Source organism: Lagopus leucura, unplaced genomic scaffold, assembly GCF_019238085.1.
Source record: "Lagopus leucura isolate 7727_CA_CO unplaced genomic scaffold, USGS_WTPT01 Super-Scaffold_100027, whole genome shotgun sequence".
NCBI classification, from domain to species: Eukaryota; Metazoa; Chordata; class Aves; order Galliformes; family Phasianidae; genus Lagopus; species Lagopus leucura.
The window spans coordinates 721,551-744,489 of record NW_024962278.1 but is presented as its reverse complement, the minus strand read 5'-3'; the positions used below and the strand labels follow the sequence as shown (position 1 = coordinate 744,489).

General features: G+C 46.1%; 1 protein-coding gene and 1 non-coding gene across 2 annotated transcripts; both read right to left on the bottom strand.

Moving 5' to 3' along the window:
- Positions 1-335: 335 nt before the first annotated feature.
- Positions 336-21,011, bottom strand: HSPA9 (heat shock protein family A (Hsp70) member 9). Its single transcript, XM_042880641.1, has 17 exons — positions 20,903-21,011; positions 20,607-20,665; positions 19,180-19,267; positions 18,900-19,081; positions 18,250-18,374; positions 16,898-16,971; positions 16,682-16,788; positions 15,686-15,848; positions 14,578-14,670; positions 13,033-13,242; positions 10,464-10,691; positions 9,585-9,689; positions 8,373-8,490; positions 6,640-6,734; positions 3,673-3,765; positions 1,914-2,054; positions 336-1,078 (listed from the first exon to the last, which is right to left on the bottom strand). Exons 1-17 carry the CDS (start codon positions 20,987-20,989, stop codon positions 1,019-1,021), a joined length of 2,028 nt encoding a protein of 675 aa, XP_042736575.1. The 5' UTR covers positions 20,990-21,011; the 3' UTR covers positions 336-1,018.
- Positions 10,149-10,218, bottom strand: LOC122185211. The gene has a single exon (XR_006180789.1). It is a non-coding gene; the product is annotated as a small nucleolar RNA SNORD63 (small nucleolar RNA).
- Positions 21,012-22,939: the final 1,928 nt, after the last annotated feature.

Below are 22,939 nucleotides of genomic sequence, written 5' to 3'. Positions count from 1 at the left end.
GGGAAACTTTGGTTGTGAGAAGCAGCAGTGGGCAACTGCTGTTTTCAGTCTACAGCCTGTTTCAGCAGACTGAGCCCAAGCACAGAGTGCCAGGACAGTGTACCACAGATTACACAAGGACTTCCAGGCATCTCATGTGAGGGCAGCAGCAGTGCCTCACAGACGGGATGGACCCAAACCTCATACCAAGCACGTTCCTTCCATGCTCAAATCAAGCACAAATTCCAGAAACCCACTGCTGGTATGGCTGGTCACTGCCCTTGCACAGAGGCTGTTGGGCAGATTGCACTCTTATTTTCCACCAAAGGCCAGGATACTAAGAACTCCACGTTGGATACTTTTCTGCTTTTATTTAAAAAAAATCCAGAATGGATCCAATAACAGTTTTATTATCCAGGAAATTTTTTTGCCATAAGCAAAGAACAGACACAGGATGGAGCAGAAGGCTCAGACAAGTAAAGTATGCAACTTCCACATGGCCTCTTCTGTAAGAAATGTTACAACTACATTTGAAGTAACCCACCTCCATCAGAATTAGGGTGCTAACCTAGCTGCAGATCTGAGTATTCTCTGGCAACACAACCAGCCTTACCATTGCATTGTTCACAGGCCTTATTACCTGTTCACAAATACTCAGATCCACAAGGAGGATCCACCAGAATTTCAATCTCCACCTTTTGATTTAATAACATGGTTTTCAAACTTTGATATCAGATGTAGCACACCATTGTGTCAAGTATTAGAATTAAATGCTCAGCAAGTCCCCATGAGCCTCAGTTGAATACCACAGGGCCAAACACTTAGAACTTCATCTTGCATGAATTAACTTTCATCATGTGACAATTTATCTAGCAGACACATCACTAAGTTTATACATTTAAGAATTTTATATATAGAATACTGCAAAAACACAGTAAGTCTGAATTCTGCCCATTTCTGCTCAGGAAGGTCCCTTCTCTCCCAAGCATCAAGAATATCCACCTCTTCTTTGTACTCTCATCAAGGTGAGACAGACTTCTTATTGCTTCTCTTCCTTCTGATCTCCTGAACTTCCAGAACTCTCTCGCTCCGAGGCCATCTGTGATAGAGTTAGCTTATTAGTTACAGTAACAACAATATGCTTCTCCCAGCCATTTTTTCCAAACTAGCTGCCTTGGTTACTTATAGAGCCACAAGGTTTCTTCCACTTTTCTTCAAAGAAAAAAGGTAATCCTTCATTGGAATGGAAGCCATCTTTATCTGTGCGTGACTGCTACTAACACAAGGAAATTATCTTTCCATTAATTACTCTTCCCCAGTGGACATAAAAAGCTTACACTGCAGCACTGCACAGCTCCAGTTTGACATCAGAAAAGCAGCTTTCTACAGGAAGGAAGCTTAGCACCACCAAGGCTGCCTGGGCAGTGAGTGCCATTTCCATTCCGATAAATATCCCTTGGACAGGTTAAGCACATCTCCCAAGAGGGGCTCAAACAGGCTGGCCCTTCACTGAGAAAAAAGCCCCAGTCGCTTATTACAGGGATTTTAGGCAAGCTGACCAGGAAACCTGTTACACAATCATTTAAAATATTCCAAGCATCACTTTACTACTTTAGGTACCTTCTACACATTTGGAGGAAAGCCTGATCCGTGTGTTCCCAATGCTCCTTATTAACAGCTTCCCCACCTTCCTATACAACGCTATACAGTAACGTAACACAATCTGTGAGGCAGCCCACCTACAGCAGGATGGCCAGGATTGCAGGCCGCCTTCTGCTCTGACTTCCTACAGCTGCCCCTGTAGCAAGCTGTCACTCAAAGGGAGCTGCACTGACACAGCATCACCTCCAGCACAGCCCCTGCCCAGATGTTTGGTGGCATGATTCACCCCTCCTCATCCAAGCACTAGAAAACACAAATGACTGTGAACCTACCTTCTTGTATGCCATTTCAAAGAGTTTCAAGGAAGCCTGCTGCAGACTGGTTGCTGCCTGCCTAATATTTTCTCCCGTTTCAGTGTCTTTACGAGCCAGAAGTTCTCTCATTTTAGCAATTTCTTCCTTCAATTTGTTGCACTGCAAAGAAATCAGAGAAACACGATGAAGCACTGCACGTTGTTCACCCAGCATCCCAGTCCAGTCATTTCATCCACCTAGTGGCCACAGAAAAGATACCTTTTTTTTTTTTGGTCAGAAGCTGTGAAGTTAATCTCAAATTGGAGCCATATGGTCTGCAGGGACTAGAACTGTGCTCAGTTCCAACGGGCACCTGTCCACCTCACTAAATGCACCCCAGCTGGCATTAATCGATCCCCTTGTTTGCAGTTTCAGCACTGCAGAGACTGAGCAGCCCGCCAAGGAGGAACATGCACCCCTCACCAGCCATTTGGCTGCGCCAGAGCCAGGGTAAAGGGAAAAGAAAACTGATTTTCATCTATACTTAAGGTTCTGTTGGAAAGCCAGCAAGTAACGCTGCTCACAACCCTGTTTAATCCCTTTGTTACACGTGGGAGGAGCAGAGAGGCAAACAAAAGCAATGCGGTCTCATCCCAGCCCCTGTAGCCATCTGTCAAACCCTCCACACAGTCTGGCATCTCCCTGTCAGGCTGGCACGCTGCTGGCGACGCAGGCTTGGGAAGTGAGGTTACTGGGGGACAGCTGTGCCAGCAGCGCTTGCTCAGCACTGCTCGCAGCAAGAACGTGGGCAGAGCTCTCCTCATTCAGACCCATGGGATTGGGAAGGCAACTGAGGTCTGTGCCAGGCTGCTGTCTCTACCCAGACCACGCAGGGCCTCTTTCAAGCACTGCTGCTCGCTTTCCCTTGGTTTTCCCTCCCAAAAAACATCACTGGGAACAGTCCCTGCAGGGAACACAGATGTAAGTGCTGGAGTTTTCCCCTCACAGGATAGAAAATCTTAATCCCAAGCACAAAGGATCTGAGCCAAAACAGTTTGCAGTCATCAGAGACTACTTAACCACACTATAACTCATTCCCTCAGACACCTCACAGTGCCCTTTTATTCTTTTTCCAAGAGTTTTTAACTTGAAGACTGCGCAATCCGTTTGAAACTTGGCTTTTGAAATTCGTAACATGGATCATAACATGGAAATTAAACTGCCACCTGGAATGTTATTACAAGTGCTCCCTTGACAATGAATATCCACTTCACTCCAAAGACAAAGAAAAAAAAATGGAGCTAAGTGAATAAAAGAATTTTCATTGCCTTCCAGTTCTCAGGTGCTGCATTCACGCTACTGAGACCACCAGGACTGCAGAGCAACTCTGCTTTGTCCCTCTGCAGAGCACAGCTTTTGAGCAGTACTCTCATACAGGCCACTGCACAGTCCTTATCAAAGCACTGCAAGGCCATGCCAAGGACAGTTCATGCAGAAATCTTGGATTAACAGCTTCTCAGGCTCTCAGATCTTCACTTCCACTGAATTCACACTTTGAAATAAGATACTCGCTATCATTCAAACCACATCCACATCAGTAGGCTTCCACATCCTCCTGGTCACACCGATCCAAGTGGGAAACCCTGGAAGTCAGTGACTGTGCTGCCTTCAGGCAGACTGGCAACACACAGAGCTGGAGCCACTGGTGAGAGTCAGCTATAAGTTAAGTGAGAATTTGAGCAGAGACGTGGTGAAGTATCTCACCTCCTTTACTTTTAAGGTAACAGAAACTACCTACCTCATCTGCTGGCAGCTGATCCTTGAATTCCTCCATCTTAGACTCCGTATCATGGATGATGCCTTCAGCCATGTTTACAGCTTCCACACGTTCCTGGGTAAGAGAACTCATGAGGGCCTACTGCACACAGCACTGGTGCTACAAGCTACATACATATGAACTAGCTGTTAACATTGATTTTCCCAAGCTGCCTAACTCCATTCTAGCTCCCACCACAGTTCTTCACAGCAAGGTAGAGAAATGAACTGCAGATGAGCCATTTCTAGGTGTATCCCAGCACCACCAAGGCCAAACAAGCAGTCTAAACAAGGCAACACAGCTGCAGTTCTTACTCTTCAATACCCAGCAAGTCCCACTTCCCTAGAAGCAACAAAGCAGTGCTACCAGCATGCTGAAAGGGTGAGCAAAAGCAGTAACAGCACAGTTCTACGTCCTGCTCATTCAGAAAGCCACAGAATTGTCTGAGAATACCCTTAAGCTTCTTCATCAACTTAAGAGACAACTTAAACACTGGGTTGTTGTAGTGATGCTTCCCTGGGCACTGACTGAAGAAGAGTGGTAGTCCTAAGGTACAATTTGATCCAACTGTTGGCATCATCATCAGTTTGGGACACCCAGCCCTCTTCATCTCAAAGAACAGTCTACCTGAATGAGGATGTGATGATATGCTTAGGTGGCTGAGGAAAGCTGATGACAATTTCGTTTCTATTCTATATTTTTACTGTTCATGGGATGTCAAAGTTTACAGCAGGGTGGTAAATCCAGCAAAGCATGGAATTTTGACAATTACAGTTATGCAGACCATGTAAAGAGATAGCAGCATTAGTGAAGAAAGCAACAATCACCCCATGTGATAGCTCAGTGGACAGAGATGACTCCCACTTTGACTACAATAGGGAAGAGCTTATGCTGTGATTTAAAGTCAAAGTACAACAGAAAATTCCTGCAGCCTCTTCAAGTTCTCTGCCACTATCCACATTCTCTGGCAATGATGCAGTTATTTAAAGAGTAGGACTTTCAGACCAAAGTCTTTAAATGTTCTGCATCTAACCTAAAGGTGATAATATCCAATCTTTCGTGGATCCAGAGCCTTTGAGGCACGGAAATGCTACTTCATGTGGATTTATATTTTCTCCTTTAGTTCTCTTCTGATCTCTTCACTTACTGCAGGTAAGATTTATAGGGCTGTGGGAACATTTGAGACAGGTTTACACAGGGTAGGAGTACGCAAGGCAGTAAATTCAGTGTGCCAGCTTCAGCAATCACTACACATATGCTGGTGCCGTATCTCTGGTCAGGCCTTCCCCATGCCTGTCTAAAATCAATCCTCTGTATTCAGAAGTGTAATTCAGTAGTCCCACTCTCATTAAACCAATTAGTTCCAACCATTAATCCTATTAATAATCCCAGGTTCAGCCACTCAGCCATGGCAAGTGTCAGTCAGTCAATGCCAGTCCTTTCTGACAACGTCAGCGAAGCTTTCAAATGTCTCCTCGTGGCTTCATGTGCATCAAGGGCAAACGCTGTGCTCAGATGAATAACACCCCCAAGATGCCAGACAGCAAGACCTGAAGGACTACAGAAAGCAACTTCCCACTTCACAAGGAAGAGGATGTGGTGCAGCTCTGATTAGCAGGTTCTACAAATTAAGCTCTAAAATAAACTCAGAAGCATCCTAAGAATCACAGAATGGCTTGAGTTGGAAGGGACCTTAAAGATCACTCAGCTCCAACCCCTGCCATGGGCTGGCTGCACCCACCACACCAGACTACTCAGGGCCACGTGCAGCCCGGCCTCATGCACCTCTAGGGATGGGGCACCCACAGCTCCCACACAGCGTGTTGTCTGTCACAACGTCTCACCACCCTCTAAGTAAAGAGCTTCCTCGTATCCAATTCTCCCCTTTTTGCAGTTTAAAACCATTCCCCCTTGTCTTACTGTGTAAAAAGCTGGTTTCCCTGCTGCTTATATGCTCCCTTCAAGTACTGGAAGGCTGCACTGACATCTCCCCTGTGCCTTCTCTTCTCCAGGCTGAACCACCCCAGCTGCCTCAGCCTTTCTTCACAAGATAGATACTCCAGACCTTCTAGCACCCTTGTGGCCTCCTCTGGACCCCACCCAACAATTCCACATCTTTACTGTGCTGGGGGCCTGCCCTGGTTGCAGTGCTGCAGGTGCTTGTAAGGAGAGAATAGAGAGGGACAGTCACCTCCCTGCCCTGCACCACCAGCTACCTGTCATCAGTAAACTTGCTGAGGGTGGCACTTAATCCCATCATTGATAAAAATGTTGAGCACTGGCCTCAATACAGGCCCCTGGAGGCCACCACTTGCAACTGGCCTCCACTTGGACAAAGACCCATTGACAACCCTCTGGCTGTGACCATCCAACCAATTCTTTATCCACTGAATAATCCACCCTTCGAATTCATGTCTTTCCAATTTAGAGATGAGACAGCGATGTGAGACCATATCAAAGGCCTTGACAGAATCATAGAATGGCTCATGTTGGAAGGGACTGCTTCCATTTGAACAGAACGCTGTGAGAACCTGGCTGTAGTAGGCTAACTTCAGAAAAGCAGCCAAGATAACAGGCAGCTGGACAGTTAAGTACAGAGCACTGATGACAGAAAGCATTAGCTGCATTTGCAAAGCTGCACACAAGTGAGTTTGCTTACTGCTGCCTCCATATCCCAATAACTTTTCAGGAAGGAATTGAATTACCAATTTTACAGGGCCAGTCACCCAAACCAAATCTAAATGACCCTCCGTGCAGCTTTTCTTGCAGCTTCAGAGGGTTGACTGAATATAAGCAAGCATGTATCTAAATAAGTGTACAAGCAAACAGCTCGAGACTGCAGATCAGAACCCAGGGGCTCCTTCAAGGTGGTGACAGTTGATAGCACATGATGGCAATAAGCAGTGGGTAAACTACTGACTGCAAGATGCTGTAGCAAAATCACTTTACCTTTCTTCGTCTGTCTTCCTCTGCATATTTCTCTGCATTCTTCACCATGTTCTCAATTTCATCTTTGCTAAGGCCACCAGAAGACTGGATAACAACTGCATGAGAGAAGTAACATTAATAAAGAATGCACTCTCATCTTTGAGGAAAGGAGATTATCATTTCCCAAACCCTCTCACTGGCAGCTGCCTTGCTATGGGACTCTGCACCTTTCAAGGCTCCATGGGCAGTACAAAGAACAGCCAGCCTTTGAAGTGGCAGTGATGCAGCCAGCAAGACAAAACCCTGTCATCTTAGATCCATGCTCTCCAGCTTTGCCATATGCTTCCTGACCAGTGCTTTGCAAGTCACCTTGTCTTCTCTCCAGTTATTACTTCTGGAAAGTAAATGAGTACAAGAGGCCCACAGACTCAAGGGGCACTCCAGCAGGTTAAAAAAAACAAAACTCCAGGGAGGAAAAAAAAAAAAACAAAAACAGAACATAACATAATCCAGAAATCACTTTCATACGGATTTTCACTGCTGGAAATCAACTCAGGCTGTGAGGTAAGACAACATTCCTACCCAGCTAGCTCCTCATGCTACCCTTAATAAGCAAGCATGACATGATTCTATGGGCTGGTTTCTGTAAGACCTCCATTTTTTTTTTCCATTTGTGCCACAGAGTACAGCCCAGACATAAGCAATTGTTTTTCTGCAGAAAAGCATTATTCCATTAGGAAAGAGAAGAGTAAAATCCTGAGTATTGCAAAGTCCAGAAAAGGATACTTCAAGACCCAAAGTTTCCTACATCATTTTCGCCAATATGATAAAACAAAACCACTAAACCCTAAACAAGGATACACAGGTGTCTTTCAGATATGTGAGATAAGGTGTTTAGTCTTCTAGTTAGAACCACACTGCATGCAGAAAGGCAGCTAAGAAGTATCAGGAGACATTTATTCAGAGCTAGAGGGCTGCCACACATGGAAAAATCCACGAGGAAATCAATGTAGCACACAGTATGTTTTTGGAAACAAATTTAGACCCCAAACCAAGCAGCATGATTTAGACCAACAGCAAACACCATCACAGTGCCAGTAGAGTCAACCGCAGTTTTCTTAACTGGAGGCATGTATTTGTTCACTTAAGTAATTTATTTCCTCCAAGAAATAACTGAAGGACAGTATAGAGCCTTCCCAGTCAGAGGCACACAGAAATCTATTTTGTACCAGAGGAATCTATCGATGCTTCAAATTCATTTTCTAATTCCATATCAGGGCATCAGAAGGTCAGCCAGGTCACTAACTAGCCTAGAACACCAGGCCTGATGTCCCACTGCTCTCAGAGTGCAACATACTGACAGCCTGAAGCTACAGCCTGCTATTTAGAGATGGTTCTAGCCTCAATGAATGAAAAGGCATGAGGTGGTTGCTCAAAATACCTGCTGCTTCAATATGCCCAGATTTCAAGGTACTTGCAACAAAGCAATGAGAAACAAAACAGGGTCACAGAACAGAAGCTTTAGTTTACCAGATTTCTCCCTTAAGAGCTGGCACCTCCATGCTGGCAGGCTCAGCAGCCTCTGTGTAAGCACAGAATCACACAGACAATAGTCTGAGAGGAGCAGTGCACCCTGGAGCACAGCACAGCAACAAGGTGCAGGATTCCCAAACTCCAACTTCTGTCCCCCAAGGCACAGCATACTGCTCTGCACCCCTCCTTCTCAGCCCTACACAGCACCCCAGAGCACTTACTTTGCTGTTCACGTCCAGTGCCTTTGTCCTTGGCTGACACATGAACGATACCATTAGCATCAATGTCAAAAGTGACCTCAATCTGGGGCACCCCACGTGGTGCTGGAGGAATCCCAACCTGCGAAGGACAAGTGCTTAGTCATTAGCTGCCCTGCAAACACAGGCTCAGGGCATGAGGCTCCAGCACTGGGCACATCATCTTGGTGATTTGCCAGTTAAATTGAATATTAACTAAGCCTCTGAGCTGAGCCCTTCAAACACCCGTTGGCACCAGCGAGGTGAATTAGCAGTAACTTAAACTCAAGATGATCTAGATTTCTGCCCAGGACAACGGCACAGAAACAAGATGTAGCCCCCAAGTTTTTGTTTGGAGGTGGCCCAGGTTCAGCTTTAATGCTAAACATGGCACAACTTGCCTTCAGAACACGGCGCTCCTTCCCCAGTTCTGTACAACTATACTCCACTGGCTACCCCTGAGACTGTGATATTAAAATAGTGCCAGACAGTTCCATTTCCTTTAGAAGTACGAAAGGAAGGCAGCCCCCTTCTTTTTGGAAGGCTCCTCCTAGCAACAGCAATTTCAGTGGTACCTGATGGAACTTTGCAGACACTAATAGCTGAGCCATCCAATTCTGCAGGGAGCAGGTTAGTCAGCCACATGGCACACATGTGAGTCACTGGAGCACGACTGTCCTCCAGTAGGTTGGGCAGTTCTACATGTGCTTGTAGAATAGTGGAACTGGGCTGGAAATGAGCCATCCTAAGGACCAAACTAGCATGGAGCTTGATTTGGTTAAGTCTCATCTTTGCAACACTAGAGGAAAGCTCAGCATTCAGATTATCTGCTGCACAGGTCTAACACTACAGAGCTCGTTACTTCTTCATGCCCAGAAATGGAGACAGCCATCTAGGTGACTGAATCTAGCCCGAAAGCCACAGCAGCCACTGCATCACCCAACAGTGTTCAGAAACTCTGAGCTCCATCTTAAACACTACCTGTTCCCCTACCACTAAAAAGCTGGCCAGAATCAGGCTTTACTTTCAAAAGATTGCCTTTTTTTTTTTTTTTTAAGTACTACTAATAGCAACAAATGTCTTCAGCAGGATAAATCCCTCCTTACACTGCCCTAAGGAGTAACCTGACACAGAGAAAGCTTTGACCTTCTCAAAGAAGGTTAAGTCTAAGGTCATGAATATGACTAGCCAACATACCAAGGTGAACTGGCCAAGAAGTTTGTTGTCACTGGCCATCTCTCTCTCTCCCTGGCATACTTTAATCTCCACTTGTGTCTGCCCATCCGCAGCAGTAGAAAACACCTGTGGAAGACAAATAAAGTAACTACACAGCTACTAAAATGCAATATGTGAATTGATTCTTGCTTTCACATTCCTATTCCTTAAAGAGCTCTGACTAAACAACAAAGCACCAAGACGAGCAACAGCCAAGTTCACTGGCATTTCATCTTAAATGCATTTGAATGTGCGAAAGCTGCCAAAGTTATGCCAGCAGCAGGCTCCAGTGGCTGGCAGCCAGTCACACTACCAGAACATCACCTCCTGAAGCAGCAAGGCTCTTGTCCCAACCCCACAGCCCAGAGAGAACAAATGTTATCAGAAAGAGCACACACTAGTAACCCAGACAAGGCAAAGTGAGAGAACAGATCACACCCAAGTCTATTAGGGGCCCAAAGCCCCTAATAGAAAAACAGGAAAACATCTGGGAAAAAAACCACCAAGGCATATAGGTCAAGAAAGGTGGCCTAATTAAACAGGTGCTGTGCTCAGTTACAGAAGGTCTCCACACAATTCCTCTTCAGAATGATGTGTTGACATTACATCACGGCACACACACACTGCAATCCTGAGCAGGACAAACATCCTGAGATACCCTGGCACATATTAACTCAATTCAGTTTATTCTCCTCTTTTGAGCATACTAGTAAGTAACAGATATTAGGTGGCCAGCATTCAATTTTGACTCCTAAGCCTCCTCTCCTTGAGAAGACTGTCTGCTGAGATGCTCTAAGCAGCTTTTACTGGGCACTGAGACCACCATAAAACCCCCAGCACACGGACACTGTAATTTTGTACCTGGCTCTTCTTGGTTGGTATGGTAGTATTCCTGTTGATGAGCTTGGTGAAGACACCCCCTAGCGTCTCGATCCCCAAGGAGAGGGGAGTCACATCCAGCAGCAGCACATCAGTAACATCACCAGCTAACACACCACCTTGAATAGCTGCACCAATAGCAACAGCTTCATCAGGATTAACTGCTTTGCTCGGAGCACGGCCAAACAAATCCTGCACAGTCTGCTGCACCTGAATAGGGAGAAAGCAAAGTTCACATAGAGTGAGCCATTACTGCACAGTGCTGTGCCCACAAGAACATTCCAGCCCTGGCCAAAGGTTTACGTCTTTATGTTCCTGCTGCCATGTAGCCCAGTAGCATGAGAGAAACTCTAAGCTTCGGACTTGTGATTGCTCCCTAACTCCCCATCTTTCAAGCACGCTGTTAAACGCATTCATTTCAGTCTAGAAATCCTTTTCTCTGGAGGTTTTCACACAGCTAAGTCAGCCAACTCAGCTTGAGCACACACTACATCGGTCCTCTCACAAAAACCAGCTATCCTCAGAAGGGATCAGTCCATGCTGATCAAGTGGGAGTTGAGAACTGCTCCTCCAGATCTTGTATAAGTCAACAGTGGGCAGAACACAGCTGTCAAGGGCAGCACAACTGTGGAGACAGCACAACGAAGGTCAAACACCCAGAGCACAAGGACAGTTCATCTTGTTTGTGTGTTACAAAAAAACAAAACAAAAAAAAACAACCAAAAAATAAAAAAAGAAATGGAAAAGCTCTTTACTTAATGGGCTGTTTCACCAGGGAGGCAGATAGGCCATGTCAGCAGACAGTTTAGGCTGCATTATTAGCTTTTCACTGCTCCGTCCCTTTGGAATGACGGGTTCACGACTGCAACAGATTGAATGCTGAAGTATCCAGAAGGGAATGCAGTGATGTGTCACCAACAGTGCCACAGCTCAGTAGTTCATTTCTCTCCCTTACAGAGATGAGTGTGGGAGCTGGTTCCCGTTCACAGCTTCCCTCCTCCCTGAGAGGGCTCAACAGGCAGGCATCTACACAGGTGAGCGCCGTATGCCTGGGAAACTGCACCATAAACCAACGTCCAGTGCCTCTGCAAATAAGCAGAGACATCTGCAGGCAGTGTTTGCTAAAGGGGAAGATGCTTTATGCACAACCAAATAACTAACTGCAAGTATTTCTCTCTCTGGAAGTATATTTTACATCATGAAAGAACCCTTACATCTAACCACCCATTTATGTTTCTTGGAGCACTGGCCATGTGAGCACTCCAAAGGCAAGTTCCCTCCTGGCAGGAATGAAGCAAACAACAACATATATGAAAGAACACACTGTGCTATGCACAACATACAGGCACTGATCTCACAGCCAGAGCTGTAACTCTGGCTTCAGGCACTCAGGAAAGTATATATAACCTCAAAGCTGTAAGTACAGGAGCTATTAATAACTGGGGGAAATAAAAATTGTAACTAAAAAGTATTTAATACTGTCTCCCACTCCCAAAGGGCACATAATGCCTCAGGAATGGTTTCCCCACTTCCAGAATTGCTTTTCTCACTTTATACATGGTTATCTATTCTTTTTTTCCAGCTGGAACAACTTGGGCTTTGGGAAGGTTACTGCAACTTCAGCTTTGCTCAGAGCAGCAGCTTTTGCTTATCTTGTCCCTCTGGTTCCCCTGCCTGAGTGACCTTCTGCTCTTACTATCACACCAACTGCAGCCAATACATTTCAGGAAGGGGAGAAAAAAATAAAAAAAACAACCAATCCCCCAAATCATTGCCATGCAGCAATTTTTTTTTTTAACTGATCACCATACAAAATGTTTATCTGTATTTATGAAGACAGCAGTGTGCACACAAATGGAGCACTGACTTCAGGGGAGCTAAACAGCAGTCTGCATTGCTCTGAACAAAAACAGTACATTACCAGAAGGCGGTGCCTTATCTGCAAGACAGTACATGTCAGCATAGCAAGCCTCTAAGTCACTTGGAGCTTATCACCAGAACACCAGGGCCAGGTGTTAGGTAATGAGTGTTCAGAACAGCCAAGTAAATATGCTTGACAACAGCCAGTGCAGCAAGCAGACAAACTCACACAACCAGCAGGTAACAAAAGTTGTGCTGGTGCAGTTTCTTCACTGCCCGCTGCACGTGCCCTGCACAGTGAAGAAAGCTACTGGAAAGCAAAGACTACCAAGCAGCTGTTACTGAAGTGGAATTCGGTGTGTGATAAAGGTAGACAGGAGAAAACATTCTGTACATCTCACCAATACTTCATACGTTCAGTCAACAGAAAATCAAGCTGAATTTGCAATTCCCAATACTTCCCCCACTTGCCTTTTTAAACTGCAACTCAGCTGCAGCCCTCAGGCCCACGCTGAGCAGCAGGAGTGCCTCACTGCCCCTCTCACGTGGCCACTTGGCACATCTGCTCCTGGGGCCTTCAGCTACTGGAGCTGTGAGGTTAGCAGACTCCCAGCTTTTCCATACAGATCACCCTTAACAGTAAGCAGTGAGCAGCTGTGCCAGTTGTGTCTGGGGCAGGGACAGCTCTTACCTTTGGCATTCTGGTCATGCCACCGACAAGGATGACTTCACCAATGTCACTCTTGCTGACTTCAGCATCCTGCATGGCTTTCTGGCATGGTGCTACTGTCCTTTTGATCAGATCTGCTACAATGCCCTCAAACTGCGAGCGACTCAGCTTCATGTTCAAGTGCTTTGGTCCAGAGGCATCCATAGTAAGGTATGGCAAGTTAATATCCGTCTGCAGCACAAAAACAGTGTGAAAAGCAGGAATGGAAAGCAAGGCAACTCCCCACAGATTTATAGATCAAGCTACAGGTTCTGTTCTGCCTGTACCGAAGCACCTATGTGCATGCTCACACTAAAGAGGTTGTAAGCACCAGTATTTAATCTCTATCACAGCTAAGTAAGAACTGAAACATTTGAAGTTATGACTGTAACTCCTTTTTCTCAATATAGCCCAAAATTTCATCTTCAGAAAGTCTTGGCCAAACAGCTACCTAACAGTTCATACGTGGTAAGCTACTGAATGGAAGTAACCCACCATCGTTTGCAAACAGCTTGTCTGAGATCCAGTTCATTGCTACTTAACAAACATCACCAGCACCAGGGGCCATAAACCCTCTTACTGTTATTTGTCCACAGCAAACCTGCATCTTTGATTTAATAAAAAAAAAATATCCATCTTTTCTACGTGCTATTTTACTTTGTAAATAGCATCCTCAGAAATAGGGAGGACAGGGCCAAAAAGGAGCTGCCTTTCCTTCAGCACTGAAGATTCTGGGTTTTTTTTCTGGTATGCAGACTGCATTTGCCAGCTCTTGAGCCCGCTAACACAGAGCCTGCTATGTCTCTGGCAGAACTATGCAACCATTGTGACTGGTTTGAACCCTGTGCTATGAGCTTCCCACCAGCCAACAAATAAAATTTATTCAGAACCCAGAAAATGGCAGAATCCCCATTTCAATTACTATATAACTGACCTTAATTTCACTTCAGCAAGAATATTACACCCTTAGCTTACTGCCTCTCCAGAATAATGGATGTGCTTGAATACATCAATACATATATTGAATAATATACAAAATGGGTGAAAAAGGAATATAGGCTGCTTATTCTCTGGATAGCCCCATTATTGGGGAACAAGATTCTTTATAGAAATTGTTCCTTGTTATTAGTCCAGTGGTGTGAATACTACCACAAGATTTCAGAACTGCTCACACAAAGTCCCAAGTACTTCCAATAACACAGCAGTACTAAATGCTCATCACACTTCTGAAATATGTAAATTGGGAACAAAGTCACATTCCCTGCAAGTTGAGAAAACACGGTACCAGAACACAAACAGAATCCAGCATCTGTGATCACTCTCTGCTTCCAACAACTGATTTGGCTCCTAAATAGACTCTGAGAGATTATCCTGCCTAAGAACTTTCAGTTACACTGATGCCACTTGAATGAAGTTTCTCTGTTAGCACAAGACAAAAGCAGCTACTTCAGAGTTACGGAACCAAAAAATAATGCAGAACAGTCCAGTAAAACATTTTGATGGTCTGCTTTGAACCCAGCCACCTACCTGCACAGATGAAGAAAGCTCACACTTTGCTTTCTCTGATGCTTCTCTCACCCTCTGAAGGGCCATGTTGTCTTTAGTCAGGTCAACACCTGTCTAAGCAACAACAACAACAAATTAGGTTAGCAGCAAGTCATGAACAGCTTTCCTTCATTGCAGTTTATATTTTTTAATCACACTTGACTGCAAAAGTGTTTGTATAAATACAGCCTGACATGTTCTGCTGATATCTCTACTGGCAAACTTCTTTAGAATTCCAAAAACGTCTGCTAGCTCTGGAAGAGATTATCTAGTAAGTTACTGATAAAAGGCTAGAAAAGCAGCTGCAGCACAGAACACAAAGGCAAGGATTCGCAATGGAGTTGGAATTACACTGCAATTTCTCCACAGCCAACAATGTACTGTATGCATCTGTGCTGACACATTCAATCAGTCCACAGAACCATATTAGTAAGAGTAAGCAGACTAAATATAGGATAATTAAAGAATCACACAACCATAGAGGTCTAAAGTGACTTCCGGGCATCATCTAGCCCAGCACTCTGATAAAGCAGGTTCCCTACAGTAAGCTGCAGAAGCAAGTGTCCAGGTGAGTTTTAAGCATCTCCAGACAAGGAGACTCCATAACCCCCCCCTCTGGGCAGCCTGTTGTGCTCCATCACAGAAAGTGATGTTTTTCCTCACGTGCAGATGGAACTTCCTGCCTTCATCCCAGCCTGTGCCAGCTGACCCAGCTCCTCTCACTGGGCGCCAGCAAAAAAACCCACGGCCCATCCACTTGACACCTGCCCTTTAGATATTTATAAGCATTGATCAGATCCCCTCTCTGTCTTCTCTGCCCCAGGCTAAATAGCCCTGCTACATTAGGAGAAAAAAAAAGCAGAAGTCCTACTGTTTCATCTGTCTTCCAGGAGAGGAGCGTTCAGCTTAAAGAAAATAAACGTTAGCCTGACTTCCTGTTCTTACAGGTGTCTTCAATGTTTTTTAAATTTCAATTGTACCACAGATCTCAAGTGAAATTCCAATATTTTATTAAAATTCCCATCTTTGCACACCAAGTGATGTTAGAAGACAATGTAACGCAAGGTTGAATTCTGATGAGATGTCTTACCTCTCTCTTGAATTCTTTAACAATATACTGTAGTAAAGCCTGGTCAAAATCTTCTCCACCTAAGAAAGTATCACCGTTGGTTGACTTCACCTCAAAGACTCCTTTCTGGATTTCCAAAATGGAAATATCAAAAGTGCCACCACCCAAGTCATAAACTGCAATGCTACAAGAACAGATGGAGAAAAATATTACTTTCTAGACAAAATAGTGTGGCTCAGAAACCATTCCCACCAGGAAATGAAGAAATGAAGAATGTGCAGAACTCATATTGCTGTCCACAGAAGTTAAAAGCCTTCTCTAAAGATAACAATAAGCAGATTACAGTGTGCACATTCTTTGAGTGCACTGAGCCTGGGTAGAAGTTTTTGCTGCAGAACATGCTATGGAATGATGGCACATAACCTTGCCAGTTATTCCAGAGGACGGCTCCTTCTTCATGAAAAAAGGCGCACTCCCATCTAGTGTGGAAGGCAAAGACACCTGAACCATCAAGAAACATGCTCTGCAGTATGTGAGGCTTTCACACCACTATAATCCCAACACAAATACAAAACCAGTTACAAAAAAACCCAACAAAACTACCCTGTATTTATGTGATCACCCTTGGCAGTGGTAGAAGGCTGAACACAGGCATAGAAAGAAACAGACTGTGGATAGAAGGCACCAAACCTCAGCATATCTCTTATGACACTGCTCTGGCACCATGGGGACAGCCTCTCACACAGCTGTCCTGAGCCACAGCTACAGCCCCACCAGCAGGTAAAATAATTACACTGACACTCAGCTTGGATCATTAAGTTGTAGCTGCACATTATGAACTTCCTCGATCAAGCAGAGTCTGCATGGGATACAGGTGACATCACATAACACAATTCACATCTGAGAGTTTACTTTGGCAGAATTCCAACCAGCAATTAAGATAAAAAATAAAGATGCATTTACAAAACAAATGACAGCACGCTCATTTAATCAAGGGTGTTAGGAAGAGGCACTTACATTTTGTCTTCAGACTTATCCAGACCATAGGCAAGAGCAGCTGCTGTTGGTTCATTAATCACCCTTAAAACATTTAGGCCAGAGATCTGCCCAGCATCTTTTGTAGCCTAATGTGGCAGAGGAAGAAGGAAAAAAAACAAACAAACAAGAAAAAAGCACTGAGAACTGATACTATATACAGTTATAAGCCTGAAAATCTTAGAGCTTGCTGAATACCTGTCTCTGAGAATCATTGAAATAAGCAGGAACTGTAATCACAGCATTCTTGGCTGGGTGCCCCAAGTAGTTTTCTGGAGAAAAAAAAAAAAATAGGAGACAAAACAGTTATCTTTAAAGTGAAAAGAACACCACCAACACTGCCACTTAGGTTGAAATTATATTCCTAAACTGACAACAGAACACAGGCTTCCTGATCAAGAACCTGCTGCTTTCTGGGAAGATGCAGGAGCTTTGCAGAAACCAAGCCTTTCCCCATCACATGAAGCAGTGTGGATTTGTACCAGCAGTGCACCTCTGCACTTCAGACAACAACTGATGCCACTGAACAATGAGAATTTGAGCTCAACTTGCCTTTTTAGAGTGCAAGACCAAGACTGTTTTCTGTTTCATTGGAGTATCTTATATGCAAAGCACTCAGAACTCATTTTTGTCCTGATTGTACAGTTCATTGCAAGTAACATACAGTATAAATAACATCCATGAGCACTACATGCTCACAAGCATTTGAGACAGTAAATCAGATAAATACATATCACATCCCAATTTAAGGGTGTAATTCTCTCTTAAGAAAACAGTAGTGTCATCAAATGCAGATTCAGATACACTAAAAGCATGCATGATCCAGCAAGAATTCACAGGTGGGATCTTTACCTTTCCATTAACCCTTGCACCAGATAACTTGTCATTTGAATTTATGCAGCATTTAGGGAAAAAGCCAACAGAGGAAGCAGCCCCCTGCTGAAGCTTCAGCAACAAGCTTCAATCCAGCCCTCCAAACACTTCATACTTTCCAGACCAGACTACAGAAGACAGCTACTCTTTTTTTTTTTTATTATTATTTTACACAATTATGCCAGAAATCATATTAGGAATTGAAAAAGGAGAAAAAAAACTTTCCAGGTGAAAGGACATTTCTCCCTGGTTAGACTCAAAGTCACCATAGCTGTTCCTGCAGCCAGCACAACAGATCCCTTGAGGATTCCCTCTCTCACTGTACTTCTGGTCCAAGCCACCTCACAGCCACAGCCCACGCTGAGCTGCAGCCTGGGAGGTACAAGGATTAGAAGTCTGCATGGAAAAGGAGCTCCCCCTTCTGAAGCAAGGGTGTTACATTCAATTCAGTTTACAATAAAAACACAACTGGTATCCCATTCTGATAAAATGCAAGGCACTGAAGCAGACACACTGACCCTCCTCGAGGCTTTAGAACTGCCCACCACCAAACCCTCCCACAACCAGTCCCACAGGACATCTCACTATGCAAGAATTCCCATGTCAAAGAAGTTACCAGCGCCCAGCACTGGGCTCACACTTGTGTTTATGCATAGCAAAGATCAAACTGCACCAACCTGCAGTCTCCTTCATCTTCATTAGTACAAAGGCACCGATTTGGCTTGGAGAATACAGCTTCCCATGGGCCTCTACCCAGGCATCACCATTGGAGGCACGGACAATTTTAAATGGAACATTTTTACTGAAAAAATACAGAAAAAACAATAATGCCATACAGAACTTCTGTATCAACAGAAACAGCATGGAGCCACCACGATAAGCACCATCAGAACAACACATGCAAGTTCTAGACACAGAATACTGAATTATTCAGTCCAGGGTGTCCTAGAAGTGCCAATATACTTCTGTTCTTATTCACCTACACCATTTAATCAGAAGCCTTAGGCACAATCACAGACCACTGATTATTCACCAAATATTCTCAAGAATGCAAGAAGTCTCCTTTGGTAGATGTTGACTGCTCAGCACAGTGCCTGGGGGAGAAAGTCCAGGTGGTGTTCCACTTGAGCACTTCTCTAAGAACGTTAAAATACAGCACAGCCCTCAGAAAATAAGTAAAGCTTTGAAACATGAGGGCATAACTACCTTCTCACCCAGCCACCGCTCACACTACCTCACCCAAACAAGGGCTATGCCTGCTCACATCACACAGCACTGTACTTTCTTTTCTGTGCTGCAGGTGGAACTGCCCTCCCCCCTCACTTACATGTCCTTCTTCACTTCAGAGTCATCAAAGCGCCGCCCGATGAGCCGCTTGGTAGCATAGAAGGTGTTATGGGGATTAGTTACTGCCTGCCTCTTGGCCGGCATTCCGACCAAGCGCTCACCATCAGCTGTGAAGGCAACAACTGAAGGCGTTGTCCTGGCACCTTCAGAGTTCTCCAGCACCTATGTAAAAACCACAAGAGGACACCATCAGAAAACACAGCCTCTGAAAACACTAATTCGGACATAAAGATGGTATTTATTTATTTGTTCTTACTTACTTTGGCTTGTTTACCTTCCATAACAGCCACACAGGAGTTTGTTGTACCCAAATCGATTCCAATAACGGCACCCTTAATTGCTTCTGAGCTGTAAAGGACATTACAGGATAAACAACGTTACTACTAAAGGAAGGCAGATAAGCAAATAGCAACAACCTTTCTGTTGTGAAGACAGGATGAACTCATTTTTGACCAGACGTTGAAGCAAACCCACGTTCTATCTCAGACCATAACATGCCCTCTCATTCTTATCCTGGATTTTAAACTTTGGGTCTCTATTCAATCAGACCACTTACAGCTTGACTTGTATTCATTTAAGTACATAAAATGCTATTCTTTCACCAAGAAAATCTTGACTACGCGTGTTCCCAACATCCATTAAGATTTAGATGTAAAATAAGTTGCAATTAATTCTGGTTCTTCTCACATGAAGTCTCCTGGACTTGTTTTGGGTTACTTTTGATTTTCACACTCAGACTTGTTAGAAAGCATCTACCTGGAGTCAAGATGCAAGTGAATTGGATGAGTTCATTTATGATTGCTTAGCATGAAGTGAAAAATACTTAAATGCAGAATTAGCTAAGCCCAAGCAGGATCCTCTGAGACAGAGTGAAAAACAACCATCTTTTTGACCCTGAAAAGCAACAAATTAATTCTGAAGAATTTATAATGATTCTCACACAAAGCAAATTTGAACCTGCCTCTTCTTGCTAGGAAAGGTGCATTACCACCTTCAAGGCCAGAGAGAACCCCCGACTCAACAGCTCTTCTTCATAAACAAAGCCACATTCTGGGGCAAGAAGCACACAGCATCACATGTCAGTGGGGCTGGTTATGACCAGGGCATCACCTGCTCACTCCCCAAGGTGTTTGGCTGCCCTAACCACACAACACAAAGCAGCGATAGTGAAAACACACAACTGCTCAGTTTCTTTGTGCTGATCAGAGCTGGGCAGTTTTCCTGAAATAAACAGATCTCCCATTCTGTGTCACGAGTCAGCACTGCCCACAAGACACCTGACTGAGTTACACAACTGCCACTTTTTACTCATTATCTTGTAAAAAAGCAAGCAATTAACATGCACAAACTGATCGAAATAAGCTTTATCTGCAGTGACACAGAGGCACGCATCATCCTGCCCTCACAGGAGCGTAAAGCAATTTGTTCCAGCTGTTACGTTTTATTCTTTTCATCACATACATCTCAGCAATGTGCATCTTGTGAGTGGTGGGGGCAGGGAGGATGATGACAAAGGTTCCACCAGAAAAAGAGAAGATGAAAAGACAGAAAGATGCAGCCTCAGAACCGCACACGTTCTGGTACCACCTCGCTGGTATTGCTATTCTGGTACCAGCTCAATTCTGAGCTCAGGGCAGCGAGAAAAAACGCCAAGCACACAGACACAGATAAGCAGGGTGACACTTACGCATATTTTCTGCTCGCTGCCGCTCTGAGGACATTCTGACTGAGGCCATTCCAGAAAGTCTACAAAACAAAGAGGAACGCTCAGAAACCTCCACTCCACAACTTCCAGAGGATGGCAGCTTCTAAAATAACGCAGCCCTACTGCAACACCGCGCTTCCTTTTCTAAACCTTAAACGCGAGCCGAGCGGAAATTCGCCGCAGAACCCCCCCAGCCCCGCTCCCCACCAGCAGATCCCCGCCCCCCCCCCGCCCAGGCCGCGCCGTGCCCGCCCGGCCCCCTCGGGCCCCACGAGGACCTGCGCCAGTCCAGGGACGGTGGGCCCAGGGCCGCCCCGCGGCAGCAGCAGGGGAAGGCGCGCGGCGGCACGGCTAGCACTGATCATGGCGGAGCGGCGAAGGACGGGGCGTGCGGCGCCGCGGCTCTTCTGGAAGCCTCTCCCCACGTGGGCTGCGGGGGGGAGCGATCGCCGCAGGACCCCCGGCGCGGGCTGCCCGCGAGACCGCCTGCTCCCACCGCTCGCTTTCGGGATGCTGCTTTGGGGCCGACGGCCGCGTAAAGCTGTAAGCCCCCGACGGAAGACTGTGAGGAAAAAAGGGAGCTCCGTCGGCACCACCTGACGGAGGCGCGAGAGCCGACGTAGCCCGCTGCACACCGGCACAGCCGCGAGCAGCTCGGGTCCTGAGAGCCGCCGCGCACTCAAGGTCGGACAGGATAAAGCGCAGGGCGATTGCAGCGAGCTTGCGTCAGGGTAGAGGCGCGCATGCGCAGTTCTCCCAGAGGAGCCGCATGCGCGTGGCGCCCCGTGAATGTGCGGTCCGATTGCGCCTGCGCGGCGGTCGTGCAGGCATCTTAGGTGCTGCCTGAAGCCATGCGGTGGGAGCTGTGCGCTGCTCGGCCCTGCATTGAGCGAGGTGGGGGCTGTTGGTGCATGACAGCTTTCCGAGCAGCCCCAGCTGTTGTGGGCTTCCCTCTCCTGCCGGCTTCACCTGCAGGCCATGCTCCGCAGGGTGCAGCAGTGTCCCACCAATACAGTCCTACAGCACTGGAGTTCTGTTTTTTGATTTACCAGAAATTCCCACCTCGGTTCACAGGTGGAAGCTTCCTGCCTCGGTTTGGTGGGGCTCTGCAGCCCCAGATTGAGTGCCTGACCCATGGAGCAGAGCAGGGAAGGCTGGGCAGCGTCTGTCTGCGCAGCCCAGAAGGGCAGCAGAGATCAGGGAGCATCCCCTGCCAATATAATGGCTAACACAAGACAGCATATGCCTGGCTTTAACAGCTCACTGGGTGCTTCTGCAGGGCTCAGAGGGGCTGATCACCCCCAGGTGTCCTACTGATGGAAAAGCATGGTGCTGCATGCCTGAAGCCAGCCACCTCCAACCCAGCCAGGCCGCAGGGCAGGGGGAGGCACCTGCTGGGATGGGGATGGGATTCACACACTGCCATGCCAGGCAGGGAGCGGTGCCACACACTGCTGTGTCAGACAGGGATGGGTGTCACCCATTGCCATGTCATGCAGGGACTGGTGTCACCCACTGCCATGCTAAACAGGGATGGGTTTCACCTGCTGCTGTGCCAGGCAGGATTGGATGTCAGCTGCTGCAGTGCCAGGCAGGGGCAGCAGACAGCCATGGTAGTGCTGCTCACAGACTGCTCTCTGCATCATGATCCTGGGAAAATGACAGCTTAATTCACATCGCTGACAGCTCCCAAGCATTGGCAGGGCTGCAATTAAAACACAAATGCACTTATGTGCAGCTCTCTGCACAGCTGCTCCATGCTTCCCGGTCTTGCAGGGAACAAGCTTCACCCAGGGCCCGGTGGCAGGAGATCTCAAACAGCTCCCAACAGAACTACAAGGAAATATATTTTGGCAGCCGCTGAAGAATTGTCAGAAACAAAAGGAAATCGTCCTGCTCTGAAGGTCTAAACGATGCCATTCTCCTTGGATGATCCACAGTGGGACCAGGTACAAGTTGCCCACAGCACAGTGCCACAGATGTGGTGCAAAGGAGCTGCCCATGGGGACCTGACTTGTTGCCTTCCTGCCATACCCGAGGTGGTTTGAAGCACGGCCAGGGCTGTCCCACAGCAGGGCAGCCCTGCACAGCTGCAGACATCCTACCAGAGCAGCCACCCCTGCTCCATCAGGATCAGCAGCCCAGCATCTGTTGGGCTCTCACAGGAGTGGAGCGAGGCTGTAGCTGGTTTCCTAAAGAGCTTCAAGCCGCTTTGCCATGTCTGTCAGCTCCACAGGCATCTGTCTGAAGGATGTCACTGTAAAATGTGAAACACAGGGAGGTCGCACCCCTTCTCAAAGGAAGAAGCATGTCTG

Coding starts and splice junctions, on each gene's coding strand:
- HSPA9 (XM_042880641.1), bottom strand. CDS start 20,989: ATGATCAGTGCTAGCCGTGCCGCCGCGCGCCTTCCCCTGCTGCTGCCG. Junction 20,666..20,902: donor CCGTCCCTGGACTGGCGCAG/GTCCTCGTGGGG, acceptor TTTGTTTTGTAG/ACTTTCTGGAATGGCCTCAG. Junction 19,082..19,179: donor TGGAAGGTAAACAAGCCAAA/GTAAGTAAGAAC, acceptor GTTTTTACATAG/GTGCTGGAGAACTCTGAAGG.